General features: G+C 45.9%; 1 protein-coding gene across 1 annotated transcript; it reads right to left on the bottom strand.

The window, feature by feature from the left end:
* Positions 1 to 11,819: 11,819 nt before the first annotated feature.
* Positions 11,820 to 19,119, bottom strand: LOC136711103 (uncharacterized). Its single transcript, XM_066687106.1, has 15 exons — positions 18,891 to 19,119; positions 17,254 to 17,304; positions 16,700 to 16,834; positions 16,414 to 16,578; positions 15,885 to 16,010; positions 15,664 to 15,774; positions 15,010 to 15,089; positions 14,589 to 14,694; positions 14,102 to 14,197; positions 13,531 to 13,623; positions 13,227 to 13,359; positions 12,975 to 13,051; positions 12,449 to 12,601; positions 12,152 to 12,290; positions 11,820 to 11,901 (listed from the first exon to the last, which is right to left on the bottom strand). The coding sequence occupies exons 3-14, from the start codon at positions 16,757 to 16,759 to the stop codon at positions 12,156 to 12,158; spliced, it is 1,335 nt and encodes a 444-aa protein (XP_066543203.1). The 5' UTR covers positions 16,760 to 16,834; positions 17,254 to 17,304; positions 18,891 to 19,119; the 3' UTR covers positions 11,820 to 11,901; positions 12,152 to 12,155.
* Between the last annotated feature and the right edge of the window lie 2,530 nt (positions 19,120 to 21,649).

Raw genomic sequence — 21,649 nt, 5'->3', positions numbered from 1 at the left:
GTTACTATCCAGTTCTATAATGAAGCAGTGGCAGAGTACAATGTAGAGGTATGGCTGAGGAGACACTGTGAGATCCTATCAGAAAGTAAGAGGGTCAATGATGAGGATGGGGTTTGGACCGGTGCTCGATGGTGGCAGGTGCGCCTGCAGGTGGAAGTGGCCACCATCGGCGGAGTACACCACCTGCCAAGCACTGTAGTATTAGGTGCAAACAGGGGGCTTGTCTTCTACCATGGCATACCCAAGCTTTGTAGGAACTGCAGGGCCCTGGGTCATTTAGCCGCAGCCTGCACAGTCATTAAGTGCAAGGTCTGTGGCGGGGAACATCAGACCAGGGCCTGCAAGCAGGAGAGGGCCTGCAACCTGTGCGGTGGGGGAGGGCACATTGAGGCTCCTCCAAAGGAGATACCGCAAGATGGGGGTAGAGAGGAAACAGACCTCAGGAGTCTTATAGGCTCCCTCTCCGACTCTGGGTCAGAAGAAGAGGCGGAGGGGGAAAAGTGGACATTTGTGGTTGGAAAGAGGAGAAGGGGGAGGAGAGCGAGTGGGGGGGTGTGATGAGTAAGTGGGTTAATTATGCTAGCTCTCTGGCTGGAATGAAGGCAGATATTATCTGTTTACAGGAGTGTGGCATCCCGTTCCAAAAGGAAAAGGTCCAATGTGTCTCGAGCGGACGGGATTGCCGTACTCCTGAAGAACCCGTTTATAGAAGTAAAAAAATGTAGGGTAATAGAGGCGGGCAGGTTGGCCAGCCTCGACTTTAAATACAAGGGGGCTGTATTGAGGCTGGTCAACGTCTATGCCCCCACCAGCCAGAGAGAGAGAGTCCTCTTTTTCCCTCAGCTACGCCCGTTCCTGATCGGCACCTTACCAGTTATCATTTCAGGTGATTTCAACTGTGCTCTGAGGGATGTAGACCGGTGTAAGCCCCGCAATGATAGATCCAGCAGGGATCTCGTTGCGACGCAGGTCGGGATCTGGTCCCCTTATTCACCTGGGTGAGTTCTTCTGGCTCCTCCTTCTCCAGGATAGATCTCGTCCTCCTCAGTAAGCCACTGGAGAGGACCGCCATGTCTTCAGAGGCGGTCTTCTTTTCAGACCACAGGCTCCTGACGACAGAGGTGCTCATCCCGAGCACACAGGAGTCGGGGCCTGGGGTCTGGAATCTCAACACCTCTCTGCTCGATGACCCTCATGTTATTAAGACCTTTAGCAGACGCCTCGAGGAGTGGAGGACCCTGAAGGACCTTTTTGATTCTCCCATAGAGTGGTGGGAGATGGTGAAGAGAAGAACCAAGGGCTACTTCATTCAGCTAGGGAAACAGAAAGCTCGCGAGAGGCGGGCGAGATATTTCCATCTAAAACGAGGAGCAAGAGAAGATCAAGGTCCTTTCCAGGGTCCGCATCATGGAGGACGATGAGAAGTGCAGCTGCTTCTTCTTCAAGAAAACGAAGGAGAGGCGGCCTGCAATGTCCTCCATGATCGACTCCTTGGGGCAGGAGGTGGAGAGCAGAGAGGCTGTTGAGACAGTGGTGCGGGACTTCTACAGGGAGTTGTATGATCAGAAGATGGTGGATCAAAATCTGATCCATCAATTTCTGTCCCTGTTGGAGTCCCACAACAAGGGGGACGAGGAGGCAGAGGAGAATCCAGAGATCACCACCACTGAACTCTCCCAGGTGATAAAGAGTCTTAACACCGGGTCACGATGGGATCCCTACTGAATTCTACAAGATCTTTTGGGAGGTGCTTAGGGAAGATCTGGCCCAGGTCTTGGGGTCGGTGTACAGAGAGGGTAGACTGGCCCCTTCTATGAGGAAGAGCATTCTTCTTCATAAGAAGGGAGATCCGAAGGATCTGAAGAACTGGCGGACGGTCAAGGTCCAAAGGAAGAGCCACGGCTGGAGCACAAGGACCAGAATTATATTTCGGTTTGTCTGGGGGAGCAAAATGGAGAGGCTGAAAAGAGTGCAGATGGTGAAGGGTACCCTGGATGGAGGCAGGGAGGTCCCGGATGTTGTGCAGCTTATAAAGGCGCAGGGGCTGGCATATGTGGTCAAGAACATCCAGGCTGCTGGCAAGAAGGTGAGTTTCATGAACCGCTTTTATTTTGCCAGCAGCCTGAGACCATTCGGCCTCTGCGCCATGGATAACATCAGGCCGCACTCGTGGGATCCCCCGCCGTTCTACAGGGCGCTCCGAGACTTTGCGCTCGAAGTAGGCCTCCATAAAGTCGTGCTGGCCTCCTGGGATTACAAGACCATCTGTAGTCAGATGAGATCTACGCAGGAGACCAGCCGGATAGAAGATTTCCCTCCCAAAAGCTGCCGGTTTATCTGGGCTAACGCTACGCACGTTTGCCTCACAAACACGCAGAAGATGTCTCCTGGATGGCTGTGAGTCGATGTCTCCCCACCCGAGTGTTCATGCACAGAAGGGGCCTGGCCCTTTTTGACACCTGCCCCTATAAGGGTTGCCTGGGAAGGGAGACGGAGGCTCATATCTTTAGGGATTGCCCCTCCGCCTGCAGGGTCTGGCTCCTGTTTTTCCCGTTCCTCCGCAGGTTTGCCGTTCCTGTGCGGGCGACCGCAAAGTGGATCCTCTACGGACCAGCTGCTTTGAGGTGCTGGTGGCGTGTCGTCTGCGCAGTGAAACAGGCCCTGTGGGAGGGACGGAACATCTGCTTGTTCAACAAGCAGGAGCTGGACCGTGTTGTCATCACGCAGAGGGACATGGTACTAGTAAGGGACTATGTCAATCTGGAGGTGCATGGAGGAAGCCTTCAAGAACTGGCACCTACAAGATCTGGGGGACCTTAGGATCCCGTGATGGGACCCACCTCCGGGGACGGCCATCAACCCCTAAAGGAACCCGAGTCCGAGACCTTTTAACCTTTTTACTGATTGATTGCTTTTAGAAACGATTTTAAAAATGAATTTTAATTGCTTTTAAAGAATGTTTTGATTTTAAAAGCACTTGGTTGTTTAGTTTTTTTGGTTGTTTTTGTTCTGTTATTTTGTCAAATGCATTGACCGTTTGGATTTTAATTTTAAATGCATCAGATTGTTTTGGTTTTGTCTTTATTTTATTGTTTTATTTGTTTTTTGATGTATCTGATGCATTTCCAGTTAATTTCAATGCATTTGACCATTTTGTTTAATTGTGTTGCATTTGGCAGTTTTGCTCTTATCACAATTTTATTGTTTTGATTGATTTACTGCACATGTTATTTGAGTTAAGTATTTTGGTTCTTTTTTTATCACGTTAAGATTTTAAAAATTTTAAGTGATTTTAGAATTGTTTTAAAAATAATTTAATCATAAGTATTACAATTTTAAATGTTTTTTTATTTTTGTAATGTAAAATAATCTCAATAAAAAAAAAAGTGTGTGCTGCTTGCCCCCCCGCTTGCCCTGGTTCAGCAAAAGACTTCACGGTACTGATAAGAATTGGGGGACGTGAAGTCAAGGCCCTCCTGGACTATGGCTGTAACAAGACGCTGGGCCAGGATGGCCTGTCTCCTTGAGGCACTAAAGTCGCTATACGGTGTATTCATGGGGACATACACTGGTACCCCACGGCCCAGGTGAGCATGGTGATTAGTGGGGAAACCTATAAGATTAACCATTCCCGGTGGTCCTAGGGCGGGATTGGTCTGAATTTCTGTCCAATATCAAAGATCCTAGGCTCTAGTTGTCCGATCTGGCTGGGGCACAATTGGGACATGGTTCTGGGGGCCGATCACCCTTAGTGGCTGCAGGCGATGAGTGGGGCGGGGACAGCCTTCCCTCCGACTCCAGTCGTGCAGCAGCCGACAGCACTCTGTCGGACCCGGGGGAAGGAATGAGTTCTGGGACTCGTCAACTCTCTCCTTCTACCCACAGGAGGGCCGACACCCTGGCATAGCCCTGGAACCCGTCTTCTCCCAGGTTTCCGATTTCGCTCTGGACCAGTCCCAGGATGATGCCCTGGGTCGGTTATATGACCAGGTCGCAGTTGTGGACAGTCGCATAGTGAATGCACATAGAGCGTGCTCGTATCCCCAATTACATATTGACAAAGACTTGTTATATAGAGTAACCAATAATCGAGGGGGGGACCTGGTCACAAAACAATTGCTGGTACCACGATTGCACAGGCACTTTGTGTTTCTCTCTGCACACATAGTACCTATGGCGGGTCACCTGGGTCATGTTCAAGACCTTAAACCAGATAACGGACCGATTCTTCTGGCCAGGCATCAAAAAGCACCAAAATGCCAGTGCGGTACCATGAGCTCCACTGGTGCCGCTGCTTCTCATGGAGATACCATTTGACCGCATTGGGATGCACTTGATCGGTCCGTTAGAGAAAAGCAATGTGGGTAATCAATTTGTGCTGGTCATAGTAGATTATGCCACTCGGTACCCAGAAGCAATTCCTCTACGGACAATGTCAGCAACTAGGAACGCCAAGGAGCTGTTTAAGGTCTTCACTAGGGTGGGGATCCCAAAGGAAATCCTGACAGAACAGGGCACTCCCTTCATGTCACGCGTGATGCGTGATCTCTGTAGGCTCTTGGGGATAAAGTCCATCAGAAACTCAATTCCTCATCCCCAAATCAACGGCCTAGTGGAGCGCTTCAATAAAACACTTAAGGACATGATCTGTAAGTTTGTGAGCACAGACGCTCAGGACTGGGACAAGTTATTTCCCCCCCTTGCTGTATGTGAGGTTCCCCAGGCGTCCACCGGCTTCTCTCCGTTCGAGCTATTATATGGGAGATGGCCAAGGGGCATCCTCGATTTAATAAAGGAGGAATGGGAGGCTACCGCCCCCTCCCAGACCTCTATGGTACAGCACGTCCTGGACCTGAGAGATCAATTATCGGCACTGGGTAAATTGCAGTCGAATCTCTTACAGCCCCAGGAGCGACAACAGCGCTTGTACAACAGGGGAGCCCGGTTATGATCGTTCACACTGGGGGACAAGGTATTGGTGTTACTCCAAATTTCAACGTCTAAGCTACTGGCTAAATGGCAGAACCCTTTGTAGTCACACGCCGCTTAGGGGAGGTTAATTATGAGGTGTGTCACCCGGACCGTCAGAGAGAAAAGCAGATATATCACATCAACATGCTGAAGAAGTGGCGAGAGGAGGAAGTATTATGTGCTCCTAGTTCCTCCCAAAATAAGGAGTCTAAACCCGCTGTTTCTGAGGTTCGCATTGATCCCAATTTAACAAATGCCCAGAAACAGTGGGTTCGCTCTATATTGACCCGATTTCAGCATGACTTTTTTCACCGACCCGGGCTCACACCTCTCATTGAACACCATATCCACACAGCACCGGACACCTGAGTGCGTGTAAAACCCTATAGCACCCCCTATTATGAAAAGCAGGCTGTTAACGCAGAAGTGCAGAAGATGTTGGAGCTGGGGGTCATAGAGAAGTCACAATCAAAGTGGTGTAGCCCTATAGTCTTGGTGTCAAAGCCTGACGGCTGCGTTGATTATAGGGAGCTCAACGCAGTCTAGGTTTGATGCCTATCCGATGCCCCGTGTGGACGAGTTGTTGGACCGGCTGGGCTCTGCTCACTTTTTTATGACACTGGAATTAACCAAGGGAATCTGGCAGATCCCCCTCAGGGGATCCCCCTCCAGCGTCCCGAGAGAAAATCGCTTTTTCCACTCCTCGGGGTTTGTACCAGTTCCGCACTATGCCTTTTGGGCTGCACAGAGCCCCGGCCACTTTCCAAAGGCTGATGGACTGTGTACTCCGGCCCCACCAATGATATGCCTTTGCTTACTCAATGTGGTGATTTTCAGTAAGGACTGGAATAGCAACCTCATCCACATAGCAGCTGTGCTCAGGTGGGGCTCACGGCAAACCCAGGCAAGTGCGCAGTTGGGAGGAGGGAGACCAATTATCTGGGGTACCTCTTAGGGGGGGGACAGGTACTGCCAGGAGTTGACAAAGTAACCGCTAGTGCCTCCTGTCCACTTCCTAAGTCCAAAAAGGAAGTTTTTGAGGTTTGCCAGATATTATCGCAGTTTTTTTACTGGACTTTGCCACCCTGGCTTACCCCCTGACCGAACTGACACAAAAAGGTGCTCCAGATACGGTCTAGTGGACAGAGCAGTGCCAGGTGGCTTTCCAGGCTATTAAGGACCGCCTCTGCCAACACAACCTGTATTGAAATGTCCTGACCGCCACACCGAGGCGACTGTGACGTCAGCGGCAGGTGTGCCTTCTCTATTTAATCTTGCTCCCTCCCTGGGGGGAGAGAGCTAACCACGGAGACACAGAACTGGCAGGCACACCTTTTGATTGCCCGGAGCACCCCGTTTATGTGGACGTTGTCTTGTGCTGGTGTTGCCTTGTTTCCCTTTTGTGTTGTTTTCTGTCGGATCTCGAGTCTCTCTGTCTCTGCTACTTGTGTACGGCTTTTACTGTGATGTCATATGATGTAAATTGTGATTGGTCAGTTTAACCTTAAAAAAAACTAAAAAAACAATGGAGGAGTCAGAGAAGGAGAAGAAGTGGACATTTCGGGATCAAGACCAATTTCACATATGCTGTTGTCCAAGTACTCTACCACGGGTCATCAAGAAGCAGATGAGAATGGAAAAGTATCTGTTTATTTTCTTTAACTTGACTGGTGGTTTATATTTATGTCTTTGTATAACTGTGTGATATTGGTTTAACATTATATCTGTACTAATAAATGATTATTGAACACTTGTGACTTATGTGTTTCCCTTTAAGTACAGTACAAGAGTACAACTGAAACGTGCAAGAGATTCAGTTCAATCTGAGTATTATCTGGACATCATTCTGTGAACATTTATGGTTTTAAGTGTATTAACTGTGTTTACTTGAAGTCATGTATATACAGTTTTCACAAAACATCCAATACAAAAAATACATGTCCATATTTCTTAATTTGGGTTCCAAGATTCCAAGCATTTTTATGAATATTAATATTATTAGGTGCCAATCATGCTGGAGTGCTGGACATCTAGTTTTATAGTTAAGATTATTATTATTATTTTTTTTATTGTTTTAAGTGTCCATGCATGAAGTGTTCAACATGCCAGGGATGTGCCGGGGGGGTGCCCCTTTTCATTGCCCTGAACTGTTTAATCAGAAATGCCCTATTTGTACATCTCAGCAACATAAACGTAGCACAACATTAACACAAAACAAGAAGATTAAAGGCACAATGTTAGACTCCTAACTTCTCTGCTACATGGATCAGCCATGCAGAGATCCTATAGAATCTCTATCCATTAGCAAAGAAAATCACCTCATCTTCCACCATCTTCTTACCCTCTTCAGTCCTGAAGACCAAAGCTGTGCTGCCTCCAACTATCGGTTCAGCATCTTCTGCATCTGTGCAGCTGTTTCTCAGTGTAGGCGGGGTATCTTCAGCTTGGGGGAGATCCTTAACGTTGTGGATCAGAGCTGGGGGACGCCAGCCAAGGCGCCTGCTGTCATCTTCTGCACCATTGAATCCCAGTCCTTTAGGAGGTCAGAGAGAGCTGGGAAGAGAGAAACACGCTGGTGATACATTGTGCTTTGCAGATTCACTGATTCATTATAGAGTCTTGTACTGAGGTCTCAGATCACAAGCTTCTCAGAATAGCACTGCAGCCCAGTGTAATGATGGGCAAGTATCACAATTGTTTTATTTAGGATTTTCAGTATTAATGGTCCATCAAAGTTCTGGTTCTCTTATCTGTTGCAAGAATAATTAGACACAGATCATGGTATATTTTTCTGGTTGTAAATGAAGTTCCTAATTTCTATATCCTTTCATGTTATTGAACCGTGGAACCTTCTTGCATCAAAGCAAGTAAGAACACGGTGCTCAAGAGTCGTGGACCAGAGACGCTTCTGTACCTCTTTTGAGTTTCCATGATGCCATGATGTTCAAGTTCAAGTTCACTTCTCCAGAAGTGCCCCAGACACAGAAAAACAACAGGTGTGAAACAGTGCGAGCTGCTGTACACAGTGGGACAGCAGCACAGGTCACGCCTACTCTTGCATTGCAAAGACACAAATATCCACATACACTCACCTAAAGGATTATTAGGAACACCATACTAATACTGTGTTTGACCCCCTTTCGCCTTCAGAACTGCCTTAATTGTACGTGGCATTGATTCAACAAGGTGCTGAAAGCATTCTTTAGAAATGTTGGCCCATATTGATAGGATAGCATCTTGCAGTTGATGGAGATTTGTGGGATGCACATCCAGGGCACCAAGCTCCCGTTCCACCACATCCCAAAGATGCTCTATTGGGTTGAGATCTGGTGACTGTGGGGGCCAGTTTAGTACAGTGAACTCATTGTCATGTTCAAGAAACCAATTTGAAATGATTCGACCTTTGTGAAATGGTGCATTATCCTGCTGGAAGTAGCCATCAGAGGATGGGTACATGGTGGTCATAAAGGGATGGACATGATCAGAAACAATGCTCAGGTAGGCCGTGGCATTTAAACGATGCCCAATTGGCACTAAGGGGCCTAAAGTGTGCCAAGAAAACATCCCCCACACCATTACACCACCACCACCAGCCTGCACAGTGGTAACAAGGCATGATGGATCCATGTTCTCATTCTGTTTACGCCAAATTCTGACTCTACCATCTGAATGTCTCAACAGAAATCGAGACTCATCAGACCAGGCAACATTTTTCCAGTCTTCAACTGTCCAATTTTGGTGAGCTTGTGCAAATTGTAGCCTCTTTTTCCTATTTGTAGTGGAGATGAGTGGTACCCGGTGGGGTCTTCTGCTGTTGTAGCCCATCCGCCTCAAGGTTGTACATGTTGTGGCTTCACAAATGCTTTGCTGCATACCTCGGTTGTAACGAGTGGTTATTTCAGTCAAAGTTGCTCTTCTATCAGCTTGAATCAGTCGGCCCATTCTCCTCTGACCTCTAGCATCAACAAGGCATTTTCGCCCACAGGACTGCCGCATACTGGATGTTTTTTCCCTTTTCACACCATTCTTTGTAAACCCTAGAAATGGTTGTGCGTGAAAATCCCAGTAACTGAGCAGATTGTGAAATACTCAGAGCGGCCTGTCTGGCACCAACACCATGCCACGCTCAAAATTGCTTAAATCACCTTTCTTTCCCATTCAGACATTCAGTTTGGAGTTCAGGAGATTGTCTTGATCAGGACCACACCCCTAAATGCATTGAAGCAACTGCCATGTGATTGGTTGGTTAGATAATTGCATTAATGAGAAATTGAACAGGTGTTCCTAATAATCCTTTAGGTGAGTGTATATGCCTATATCAACAAAACGTTTGTGACAGAGCTCAGTTGCTCTGGTCTTACCGATGAGCACCGCAGAACCAGAGCGCAAGGCAGGGCTGCTGCTGTTGGAAAAGCGCAGGGCAGTGTCTCGGTACACTGCCATCACACCAGGGAAGCGCTCGTGCTACAAGAATGAGAACAAGTTTCACCAGAAACACAAGAGGCAGTTCTCCATGAGCTGCGAAGAAGTGCATCAGACATCGAGACGTGGAAAACTCTCCCACACACAATGAGCCAAACCCCACCAAGAATCCAGAGAGAAGACATGGACAGTGACTTACAAGGAGAGCGGTCATCCCCCTGATGAAGGTGGTGAAGATGAAGGCCTCACGGCTGAAGTGGTCCTCAATCACCACATTGAAGCCTGTGAAATGTGGCGTACACTGCCGCAGAGCCAGCTGGCAAGCCTGGGGAACCACAACACAGCCCTGGTTATTCAGACACCAGCAATACAGCAGGGAAGTGTTATCACTTTGAGCAATGTAAACAGAAAACTGCAAAATTATCTTATCAAATATATTTATCTTGTTTCCAGGGGAACAAATCTAACCATCCTTAAAATAAGATACATTTTATTGACAAGCAAGATAATAACACTTGTTTCTCAGAAAATATGCCTTGAATATGTTGTATTCTGTCTTGTTCCACTGGCAGATTGTTTCACTTATTTCAAGGAATTTTTGTCTTCAGCTTGAGTGTACTGTCTTTACCCCTGAAATATCCAATTTCCACAACATTTACCATTCATAAAGAAACCACCTGCAGCATGAAGACCCTTTTCTGTCACTTCAGATCTCTGTGTGTGTTTGGTTTATTAATGGGCCCCTGCCAGCTTGTTCCTGTCTCCATCAGACATCAAGCACAGCTCTCTCTCTCAGCTCTTGACCCTCCTGCGCTCCAGCCAGGCTCTGAGTTCACAGTCGCTGCTGTAAACCTGAGGAGCCCTCAACACCACGTTTTGTCTTCAAGCTCGATTTTGATGAACTACTGGCAACCAAAGTGTTCCCCAAGGTACAGACGGCTGAGAGCCAGGAGATTTCCTGAAGTCGGTCTTCGCGGCCCAGCGGATTTACCTGGGAGACGGCCGGGCAAGAGTCCTGGAGGTGGAGCAGCAGCCTGGCCAAGGAGCCGTGGCACTGCCTCGTTAACAATTCGATCCCAGAAGCCCTCTTCACCAGTACTCCCAGCAGACCCACCATGGCCCCGCGGATCTCAGCGTCCGCCTGCAACACAAGCACAGGACAGACACAGCACTTCAGCACTGTATATCACATGTGTTATTTAGAATACCAAATATAATTATAAAGATGCAGGTTTTCCACAAGGACAGGACTGCTGTATTACATCCATTCTCTCTTCCCTATAAACCTGGAGCTATTGTTCAAATCTATTTGTTAGAGAAACAACATTAAACCAGCAAACATGACTAACTGCAGATTGAATGAAGGCGGATTACAAGCATAATATTTCAGAGAGAGGTCAGTGAAGGGTCAGTCAGAAATAAAACCACATCCCGACAGAGGAATGTGCACAACATCAGTCATTATATAAAAGGCCGGGTGAGAGAATGACCAGATTCAAGACAAAACAGAGTCTTCTTCACTAATGGAGCCAAAGCAACAAAGGGCAGTCAATGATTCTAAGACTTACATTTTCCAGGCACTCCTTGGCTGTGTGGTAAGCCTTGGGGATGAGTTTCTTTGCCGTTTCATCCGTGCAAAGCTGGAGGATGGTGACCAAAGTGGAGATGGCCTTCAGGATCAGTGGCCTCCCTTCCACCGCCCACATTGGAAGGGCGCCGGTCAGCACTTTCAGCTGCTCCGAAGCGTGCCTGAGTATCTGAGCAGAGAAGAGAGCTATGCTCAGCCTCCGTCTACACACGCAGTGCTGCAACACTGTCAACTGATCAGGGACTCATCAGATTCCCACATTATACTCCTAAACTACAGCCGGTATTTCCTCCCCAACCAGTTCAAATGGAAGAAACTTGTGTCATGAAAACCTTTCCCCTGTATGTGGGTACACTACACACCCAGCTACAAACAAATGGACAACACAATGAAAGAATTAGCCGCATGGCTGGAGGGAGAGGCATGCAGCTCCTTCTCTTGCAGATGGGATCCTCAGAGAGGAGACAGACTGATACACTGGGTCACTTCTCTTTACCTCCTTCTTGGGAACAGCCTTCAGCCCTTGCACAGCCAGTCTGAGGGTGTCCTCCAGGGGATCCTCACACAGCTCCAGCGTCCTCTCTATGACCAGCGCTAACAGCCTGCGGTCAGTCAGGTGTGAGTGCTGCAGAAGCTTTACACAAGGAAGAGAAGAGAGATGGATGAGTCTGGAGGCACTGCAGGCACCAGGAAGCTCACTGTCCCAACTCAGGCAGCAGGTCTTCAGTTCATTCACTGGACAATGGTCACATGCACGCCTCATCTCTGATATGTTAACATGAAGGTCCTGGGTGATGACACTCACTGTGAAGAAGAAAGCGGCCACGCAGAGCTTTTGGCTCTCTCCCATGCGGCTATATCGTTGCCAGAGCTGGTGGACTGCATCCGGCAGGACTGGGGCAGCAAACGTCAGCAGAGCCCTGTCGTTCAACAGCACAAGGGTTAGGGTCCATTCGACATACACTTGCTTTACTGCCTAGTCACTCATTTTGCAAGCTTTTTGTCTAGCCAATGATCGCTTTCCAATGTTCCCTGCTGGGGGTTTGATTATAATCGACCTGAATGAGCTGTCTACATTTCTCCTCAGTTATTGGCCCTATTAAATGAACGTCTGTAAAAATGGGTTTGGCATCTGCTCTGGGCCTACTGCTTGGGCCCGGCCCGTCTTACCTGGTCAGCAGGAGGATGAGCTCAGGCTCCCGACCTTAATCGCTGAACAGGTCCCAAGGCTCCGTCCCGTTCCAGCTGATCTGCCATCTTGCCCAGCTGTGCTCGAGCCAGCAGCACTTGCAGGGCTTCCACAGCAGTGCTGGAGACAGAGAGGAAGAGTGTCACTCGACTGCGTTGGAGATTAATGGATACACGATAAACAGTGAACGGTTCTGTTCTGGTGTGTGTCTGGGTTTCAACACAAGCAGGTTCAGAGCTGTAACAGACCCTGTAACATGAAAGCACTGTTCCACTCACCATTGCAGTGTGCTCAGTGTGGTGAGCCTGCAAGAGGCTGCCCAGGAGAGCGCAGGACAACTGGGCAGAGCTGGCCTGGGAGTCCCTGAGTGCCTGAATCAGACACTCAATCAGAATCTCCTTCTGTGGCTGATGGAGACAACTGCTGACCACCTGAAACAGAGACACAATAACCCCTCAGTCATCGAGGCCAGTGCTTAATTGCGACAGGATCGGCATAAATTAAATACACAGACACTCAAAACCCGGGATCCGGCACAAATTAAGCACTGGGGATCCTGAAAAACAGGTGCCGGATCGAAATTCGGAGGCTTTTTCCGGCATAAATTAAGCCCTGATCGAGACGCAGACACTCTTAAAGTCACCGTTAAATCATCAGGTTCTACAGCTCTCCTCCCAAGACCCGTAGCTCAGGTTTGGCTGAGGGAAAGCGACACTAAAGTACTAAATATAGCCTTGGGTTGCAGCAACAATACAGGCGTGTTACACACGTCCTTCAGCGCAAGACTCTGGACCCAAGATTTACCTGAGTGAGAGCAGAGCAGGTGTCCGAGACAGAGGAGCGCTCATAGATGCACTGGATCATGCTTTCCACCTCACCATCTTTAAAAAAAAAAACAGTTAAGCAAAAGATCAGGCTTTGACACTGTCAGACACACACACATTTACACACATTTACACACAATTTACACACACACACACACACACACACACACACAGTCTGTGCTGTCTGCAATGTGAAGTGCATACTAAATACTGTCTACAACTGATCCATTACCTTCCCCACACAGCCATGAGTCCAGAAGGGCTTGGATGCCCTTCACTGCCTCCTTCATGACCGCCAGCTCTGGGTCACGGCAGCGCAGGACAAGGAAAGCCAGCAGTCGGCCGATGGGGACATTCCTCTCCAGCTGTAGAGAAGAACAGCCACACAGAGATCAATGCAAAGACCAGTTTCATGCCCCATTATCGCCACCCTGTGAAAATCAACATGTGCACATGAGCCACAATGCGCCCTGTGTGATACCCGCTGCAACGACAAGAGCACAAGCTACTCATGACAGGCCTAGATCTGGGCTCACCTGGGTCCTGCAGAATTGCAGGAGAGCGGTCAACATGGTCATGGCCCTGAGTCTCGTCACGCCACATGGAGAGGAACACAGGGCCTGCAGGGGCTGAGGAGGGAGGGATGCCAGAGAGGGAGAGAGAGAGCAAGTGGGGGAGAGAATGGAAGTTAGCAAAAGTAGAACTGAATAAAGAAACGTTTTCAATATCACAAGATTCATCTTCCTTTCTTTTAATGTCAGGACTTTAAACAGTGTAAGGAACAGAGGGACACAAGGCATGACCTATATAGAGATGTTACACTGATCTACACTGTGCTACTAAGGCAGGAGAAATGACAGTGCCACTGGTACTGGAAGGAATCAGAATATCCACAGCAGTCCCTATTCGTTTCTATAGCTCCGACCCTCTCAAACCAATGGCACCTGCAGACACAGACAGCTGTTCAGCATCAATTGAGATTTGCAGTTGTAATCTATACAGAGGACAGCAGCAAGATGTTCAGACTAAATGATGGAGCCCTGTCCAGTCTCTATCAGCTTATAATGCGATGGTCCCTCTACTGTAAGGCAAGGTAAAAGTGCTGACCTCCAGCAGTGCCAGCAGAGTGTCGGGGTTGCAGTCCTGCCGCAGAATCTCTTCGAGCAGGTCGAGGAGACACCCTGCATTGCACAAGTACAGCTCCTACACAAGACAAACACAATCTAAGAGATGCAACAATGGCACAGTATTTGTGTTACAGATGTTTAAATTTAACATTTGTAATCATTTTTAATGTTGTTATACATCAATGTCTTCATTTCTAGACGACAGTGACTAAACCGCACTGTTACAGCTCTGAATGTAATGGCCAGTCTCTCGTCCCTGGACTCCAAGTTCAGTTGAATGTCTCTTCCCAGAAGATACAGGACAGAGGATTGCATAGTATTGTTGAGTCAGCTATATTAGTATTATTATTTACAATTCAAAAATGTTATTCTCAGCACTGGAAATGATTAACTATGAAATTATGAACAGAATGAGTGGAATTCCACAGGATAAAGTATTCATGATGTACAAACAGTGGGATACACACCTGGAGTGAAGCCCCATGGGAGTCCACACTGGGGAGGGTCAGGACTTCCAAGATACTCTGCCATGCCACATCCATCAGCTTTCTCTTAAACAGCGGTCTCACTTGGCTGGGGAAACAGGAGTGAGAATGTCAGGTTATAGGAACCCCAGCAGAGCATAAAAATCCAATCCGTGTTGCTTAAATTGATCAAATATTGTGCTGATGCAACCCATTCGATTGTCATAATATAGGAACCACACAAGTCCAGCTCAAGCCTTTCTATACTCATTTTTTTTAGGCTTATTTGACAACAGCACGCATTCTTTTCAATGTTTTAGGTGAGAGGCACTGAACTATCAAGAGTTAAAACACATCTCAGCCATGTGGCTACAGTGAGACCTGGACAGCAGCAGTGAAGGGTGGCTTTCTAAGGAAGACTTACCTCAGGAAGAAGCAGGTGTGCAGGACCTGCTGGCAGATGGATGGGCTGGACCCATCTGAGGGCTGATCCCGAATAAAAGTCTGAGGGGGGGAAGAAAATTGGCTTTCTGACACTCTCACATCACAGCATTCATGACTGAAGACACAACATACTTGTACAGACAACCATCTATGGGAAAAGAAATGATAAGTGGCAGGATATGAAAGGGTAATGGCCTACATTTAAATTCCACACCTGCAGAATCACGTTAAGCAGTAAGATGCTTGTTTACAATCTATTAACCAAAATCAGACCCGTTGTGACGCCACATGGAACCAGTTTCACATTGGTGTATCATACATTTGGTGGAAGGATTACATTCCTGCACAATATATTTTATAACATGATAATGACTGTTCAGGAGATCAGTAACTCTGCATAAACCAGGATCCATCATTTGCTTAAGTCTTGATTCAAATCATGATTCAGAAAACTGATCTGCAATACATTCCTCACAACACTGTTTTAAGATGCCTTTTCCAGGCGGCGATTCTCAAACCAGCCTCACCCTGCTGTGACTTTCATTACTCAAGAACAATCTTAAAGGGGGGCAGTGCTACGACGCTCGTAGGAGATGGAGAATGACAGGAGAGTACACAAGGAAAGCTCACTGACCATCATGACATCAAGCATCTCCCCTTTTAAAGGGAGGGTGACTCCCATGGCCCGGACTGCCCGTGCCATGAGGCTCAGACAGAAGCACACGCTCACCCTGACTTCAGGATCCTGGAGGGGAAGAGCACTCAGTGTCAGTCTCTGGAGGCTGTCACAAGCAATGAAACAGGCAGGTCTGGACAGTCACACTGTTTCTCTTGTTTAAGATTTATGTTGTCTACCTCGGAGGTGAAGAAATCGTCCATGTTGTGCAAAAGCACACACTCCAGGTATGCCTCCAGGTTCTTTTTAGGGATCCAGAGGGAGATGAACCCATAGCACAGGACAATCCTCTTGCACAGGCTGGTCTGCAGGAGAAAATGCTTCAGGTTATCCAAGACAATGGTGATGTTTTATATGTCTGCTTTCTGCACTCTTTACTTGAAGGGTAAAGCTCTGACCTAGGGGCTCATTCCCTCAGGACTCCATATTCGTCAGTGTAAACACAATCTGCCACTTAACTGCTTTAGGATGTCATGGATTATATAATGCCAACATGACAGAGATTGTGGGACTCACCCAGGGGAATTCTGAAATGCTGTCTCAGAATTAAAACTGGAAAAACATAATTTTGATTCAAAATGAGGTCTATATGTTACTGAAACCGATTAAGGCAATTTCTAATAGTGGCAGCAGTATAATGTATTAACACACACAATTTATATTCTGTAGGCATGTGTGGAAAGTATGAACAAGCTGTTGAAGATGTACCTCATCCAGGCCATGGGCCTTCAATTTAGGCTGTATGGAGCCGGGCAGCTCAGAGAACCCCAGAGACACGACTGATGTCATCAGCCTCACAGTGTCAAACTGGACGTCTTTCCTGGCCACTCCCTCCACTGCCTCGAGGACAACACGGTGATCTTCTGAAACCACCTACAGCAAGAGCAAGAAAATAAAAATATATACTAACTTTAGATTACTTTAATCATCATTTGAACACTATTCATAGTAAGCTCTGTTGAGGCTGTACTTTAGGTGTGTTTAAGGATGTCACCTGTGGGTTGTCAAAGAAGGTACTGCTCAAAGAACGGCAGCGTAGTCTGAAGACATTCATCGAGGTCGTCTAACAGACTTTCAACCCACTCAATGTCTTCCTTGTCATACATAGCGGTGGGGAGCACAGTGCTGACTGGAAGAGAGACACACATCAGGCTGTCAGAAGACATTCAACTGCCCAGAAATACCATCAATATATATTCATTGATTTATTTTTATTTTCTTATTGACCATTATCATAATGTTTCTTACAAAGGCACATCATTGTGCATATTTTGAAAAATGAATGTAAATGTCTTACAGTTTTAAGTAGCATACTTGCAATTTTACATTCATAGTTTACATACATGATTACTGACTTCTAAGACTATTTCCTGAACAGAACAACAAACTATGATTTAATTTGGGTTCACCATGCAACCAAAAGGGAATGATGGCTGTTTCAATACTTCAGAGATGTGGGTATTATTCAACCAAAGTGTATGTTTAGGTGTGTTATTTATTTAAAGGCTAGCTTACAGAAAAGGCCTCTACACAATGAACACACTGTACCTTGTCCGATAGGGCATATACTTTTCACCATTGTCTTCCTTTAGAATTCTTCTACATAATAAAATGGAAAAAGGAAGTTCAGAAAAGCAAACACACACAGCTTATGATGACTTGTTTTGACTTGTGTTGATGGTAATACACTAATTAACACAATGAGTAACACATGTTAAATGTGTAAAAAGAAAATTAAAATAAATATGTAGCCTATGTTTTCTTTCTTCAAATTCATTTTAGATTTGGAATTTCATAAAGAGTGTAAAAACACAATTTAAATGCCTTCTGCTAGTACAATAACACCAGGGCTGCATCAGGAACTAGCTAGTAAAAATGATATCTGCACTAGATGACCAATTTGCACTTTGGTTTCAATTACATGGATATATTTATAACCTATCTGTTTAAATAGAAAATACTCTGCAATGGATAACACATTTTATGTATTTCCAAATCAACATGTTCAATAGAAAAACAGAGGTAACTCCGTTGGCTTGGAAAGCTGCATTTCAAATGTTATGCTCCAGGGTAAACTCCTCATCAGTAGGATATTGCAATAGTATTGCCAATGAAAGCCTTGCTATAGTAAGCATTTCTAAACTGCATATGCCAGACATAGTGTCCTATCCCATGATACAGGATATGAATATACAACTGGAACAGAATAATAGGCAATCTTACCAACTCACAAATAGGTTCTCATATTTAGCTCAACAAAGAGCTGATGGCAGCCTTTACCTCTACACTGGTAGTCAACAATGATAGTCAACTGTTACATCGGATGTAACGAACGATTACGGTGACTGTGACGTCATAACTGATCGTCGACGGCAATGTTGAAGACGTAGCGAACGGAAGGGGGGGCGGAGCATGCGCACATACGCTTGTGTTTCAGTCGTATTTTTCTACAATTGACGTGACCTCGCATCTAATTGCAACCCTTTACTCTTTATGGTTTTGTCAGTGATATGAACATTTGAGTCTCTTGCCCAAAGCATAATGAGCATGAAATTAAGTTTAGAGTAATGTTTGCCACTAGACATTATTGCAAGAGTATCAATTCAAGCTGTGTTGCTTTATAGTAAGAATGTATTAAATGCATTAAATTTGGCCAAAACCATATTGCTTTTTATTGGTGTCAGAGCCCCCTTTATAGTTGAAGTAATTAAATGTAAGAACAAGGCAATAAAGAACACAAGTATGTATAATTACATGATACCGTTGATATGTTTAATAAGTAAACAGAGCCATTGTATTAAAACATTTACGCCAAAATCAATCAATAAATCAATCAACGAATATCGCTATTTGTTTCAGATATGAATTGCAGGCATTACGCCCACAATGCTGGTCTTGCTGAGTTTTTATTGAAAGTTGGTACAGCCATGTGCATTTGTTGTGACTGGCACTGTTTTGTGTCGTTGGCAGCCCTTACAGAAACGCTTATCTGAGACTGAGAGGCGCTGCAGCGCTGCTCCTGTACAGGCCTGTCCATGTAATGAAGCCCGCAATCACGTCAGTCCTGAGGTGAGACGACATGAGTGTTGACTCGGTTTTGTAGAAAATATGAAGAGCTTCTTTTCAAAACCGATTTTGCTTCCGGACATAAAGCTCGTAAAATACTCTAGTAAAGTGTGTCTTACCCTGTGGCGTCTCTTGAGTTGTTGAGCTCGTAAGGCTGGTGTGAAAGTTTGACCTTCATTTGAATCTGCATTTTCATTCATTTCATTTTATAATTAAATTAGTTGACATTAACGAGATTGGTACGGTTTCCCCATTTAGGGTATTTTAGCAATGCGAATTAAAAACTGACATATTGGTGGAGTAAAGCCCATGTGGGCTTCCGTGCCGCACTGAGGGCGAGGCCGCTGCCTGCTGCCCAGCGGGAGTGGAGTCAGTGCAGAGGCCGGGCCTCCACCGGCAAACCAGCACAGCGCCTGCGCAGACCTGCTGACTGCTGCGCTGCGGCAATGCGCGCCCATTTACAATGAGACTGACATACAACACGGTATAGTGATACATTCATTTTAGAATAATCGATAAAACAATTTCTGCTGCAATGATGTTTTGTTTTGTTTTTTGTGATATTATATAGATAATTTAAACTCAAGACGTATTTATGGATAAAAATATATAGCTAGAGCTACATTGTATGGTTGGCCGTGCACCGGATCCGGAGTCCGGAGCGGAGTTGGACAGTTTTTGTTAGTTGTGCTCCGGAGGCGGAGCGGAGCTGGAGCTGTAAGTGCTGGAGCCGGAGCGGAGGTCATGGAGCTGCTCCACTCTTTCCCACCTCCATTAAACTCACCCAGTCCAGTTTTCTTAAATTAACAAAATATATACCTTCATAAGTATTGTTGTGTGGTGGGTTATAAAATAAGATCAGTTCTCAATCAAGCTATTAGTACATAATATATTATTTTTTATTAATTGTAATTATATGACACCTTCACTTTCTCACACCTCTCACTTTCTAGAAGTGATTATATAATCTCAGGGCATCTCTCATAAACCACTTGCAAAAGAAGTAAAGTCCATTTTAACTCTAAAGTTTTAAGTATTTTCAAATTATTTTATTACAACCAAATTCTTCATCTGCCTAAATTAACCTCATTTTATAGCCGTCTGTTATCTGAAATGTCCTGACTAGTTTGTCCAAAAGTTGGTTGTCAGGGAGTTAAGGTCACATGCTGGAGTTACCCCTGCACCTTGTTTGCCACTTTTGAGAAAATAACGGACCCCTGGTTGGGGGGGGGGGGGGGTTGCGAAATGTCAACCTAGAGGGGGTGCTGGCAATTAGACAACGATTGGGGTGGGGGGGTTGAGGGCAAATTGTACATTGATAACAATTTTAACAACATATTCAATAGTTTACAGTACTTAAAATAACCGCACATCTTCCAAAAATACTGGACATGGGGTCAAAGTACATACACTACATGGCCAGAAGTATACGGACACCTGCTCGTCAAACATCTCATTCCAAAATCATGGGCATTAATATGGAGTCGGTCCCCCCTTTGATGCAATTACAGCCTCCAATCTTCTGGGAAGGCTTTCCACTAGATGTTGGAACATTGTTGAGGTGATTTCAGCCAAAAGAGCATCAGTGAGGTCGGGCACTGATGTTGGGCGATCAGGCCTGGCTCACAGTCGGCTTTTCCATTCATCCCAAAGGTGGGATGGGGTTGAGGTCAAGGCTCTGTGCAGGCCAGTCAAGTTCTTCCACACCAATCTCGACAAACCATTTCTGTATGGAGCTCATTTTGTGCACGGGTTGTCATGCTGAAACAGGAAAGGGCTTCCCCAAACTGTTGCCACAAATGTGGAAGTGCAAAATCATCTAGAATGTCATTGTAGGCTGTAGCGTTAAGATTTCCCTTCAGTGGGACTAAGGGGCTGAGCCCTGAGACCATTATTCCTCCTCCTAACTTTACAGTTGGTCTATGCATTCGTGCAGGTAGCGTTCTCCTGGCATCCGCCAAACCCAGATTCCTCCGTCGGACTGCCAGATGGTGAAGCGTGATTCATTAAATCAGAATGGATTTAATCAAGAGTTTTTGCCACTGATCAACAACGAACATTTCCCTAATGTCAAAGTGAAAAATATGATCTGCATTTTTTTCTAAATTAATTACAAATACAAAACAGAAAATAATTGAATGCAGAAGTAATCACCCCTTCAGTCAATATTCGGTAGAGGCAATTTGGCAGCAATTACAGCCATGAGTCTATGTGTATAAGTCTCTACCAGCTTTGCACATCTGGACAAAGCAATGTTTGCACATTCGTCTTTGCAAAATTGCTCAAGCTCCATTAAGTTGGATGGGGACCTTTGGTGAACAGCAATGTTCAACTCTTTCCACATATTCTCAATTGGATTGAGATTGAGGGCTTTGACCGAGCCACTCCAGGACATTGACCTGTTTATTTTTAAGCCACTCCAGTGTGGCTTTGGCTGTATGTTTGGGGTCATTGTCCTGCTGGAAGATTAATCTTCTCCAAAGTCCCAGGTCTCTTGCAGACTTCAGCAGGTTTTTTTACAGGATTTCTCTGTACTTTGCTGCATCCATTTTGCATAATGCTGCCACCGTCATGCTTCACGGGATGGTGTTCTCAGGATGATGTGCGGTGTTAGGCTTGCACCAAATGTAGCGCTTAGCGTTGAGGCTCTATTTTGGTCTCATCAGACCATAGAATCTTCCTCTACTTGGTCTCAGAGTCTCCCACATGCCATATACACTAATTAGAAGGGGTTTCCACATACTGTTGGCCATGTAGTGTACAAATACCGAACAGTCTGCTAAAATACTGGTCGGCTGGCAACTATAATTGCCACAGACATCTTTAAAATTTTCTACTATTTTATGTTTGAATAGTTAAACAGATGTTTGTTATCAAT

This window comes from Amia ocellicauda, chromosome 2 (genome assembly GCF_036373705.1).
Source record: "Amia ocellicauda isolate fAmiCal2 chromosome 2, fAmiCal2.hap1, whole genome shotgun sequence".
Lineage (NCBI taxonomy): Eukaryota > Metazoa > Chordata > Actinopteri > Amiiformes > Amiidae > Amia > Amia ocellicauda.
Note: the sequence above shows the minus strand (reverse complement) of the source record. Positions and strands in the feature narration are given on the sequence as shown.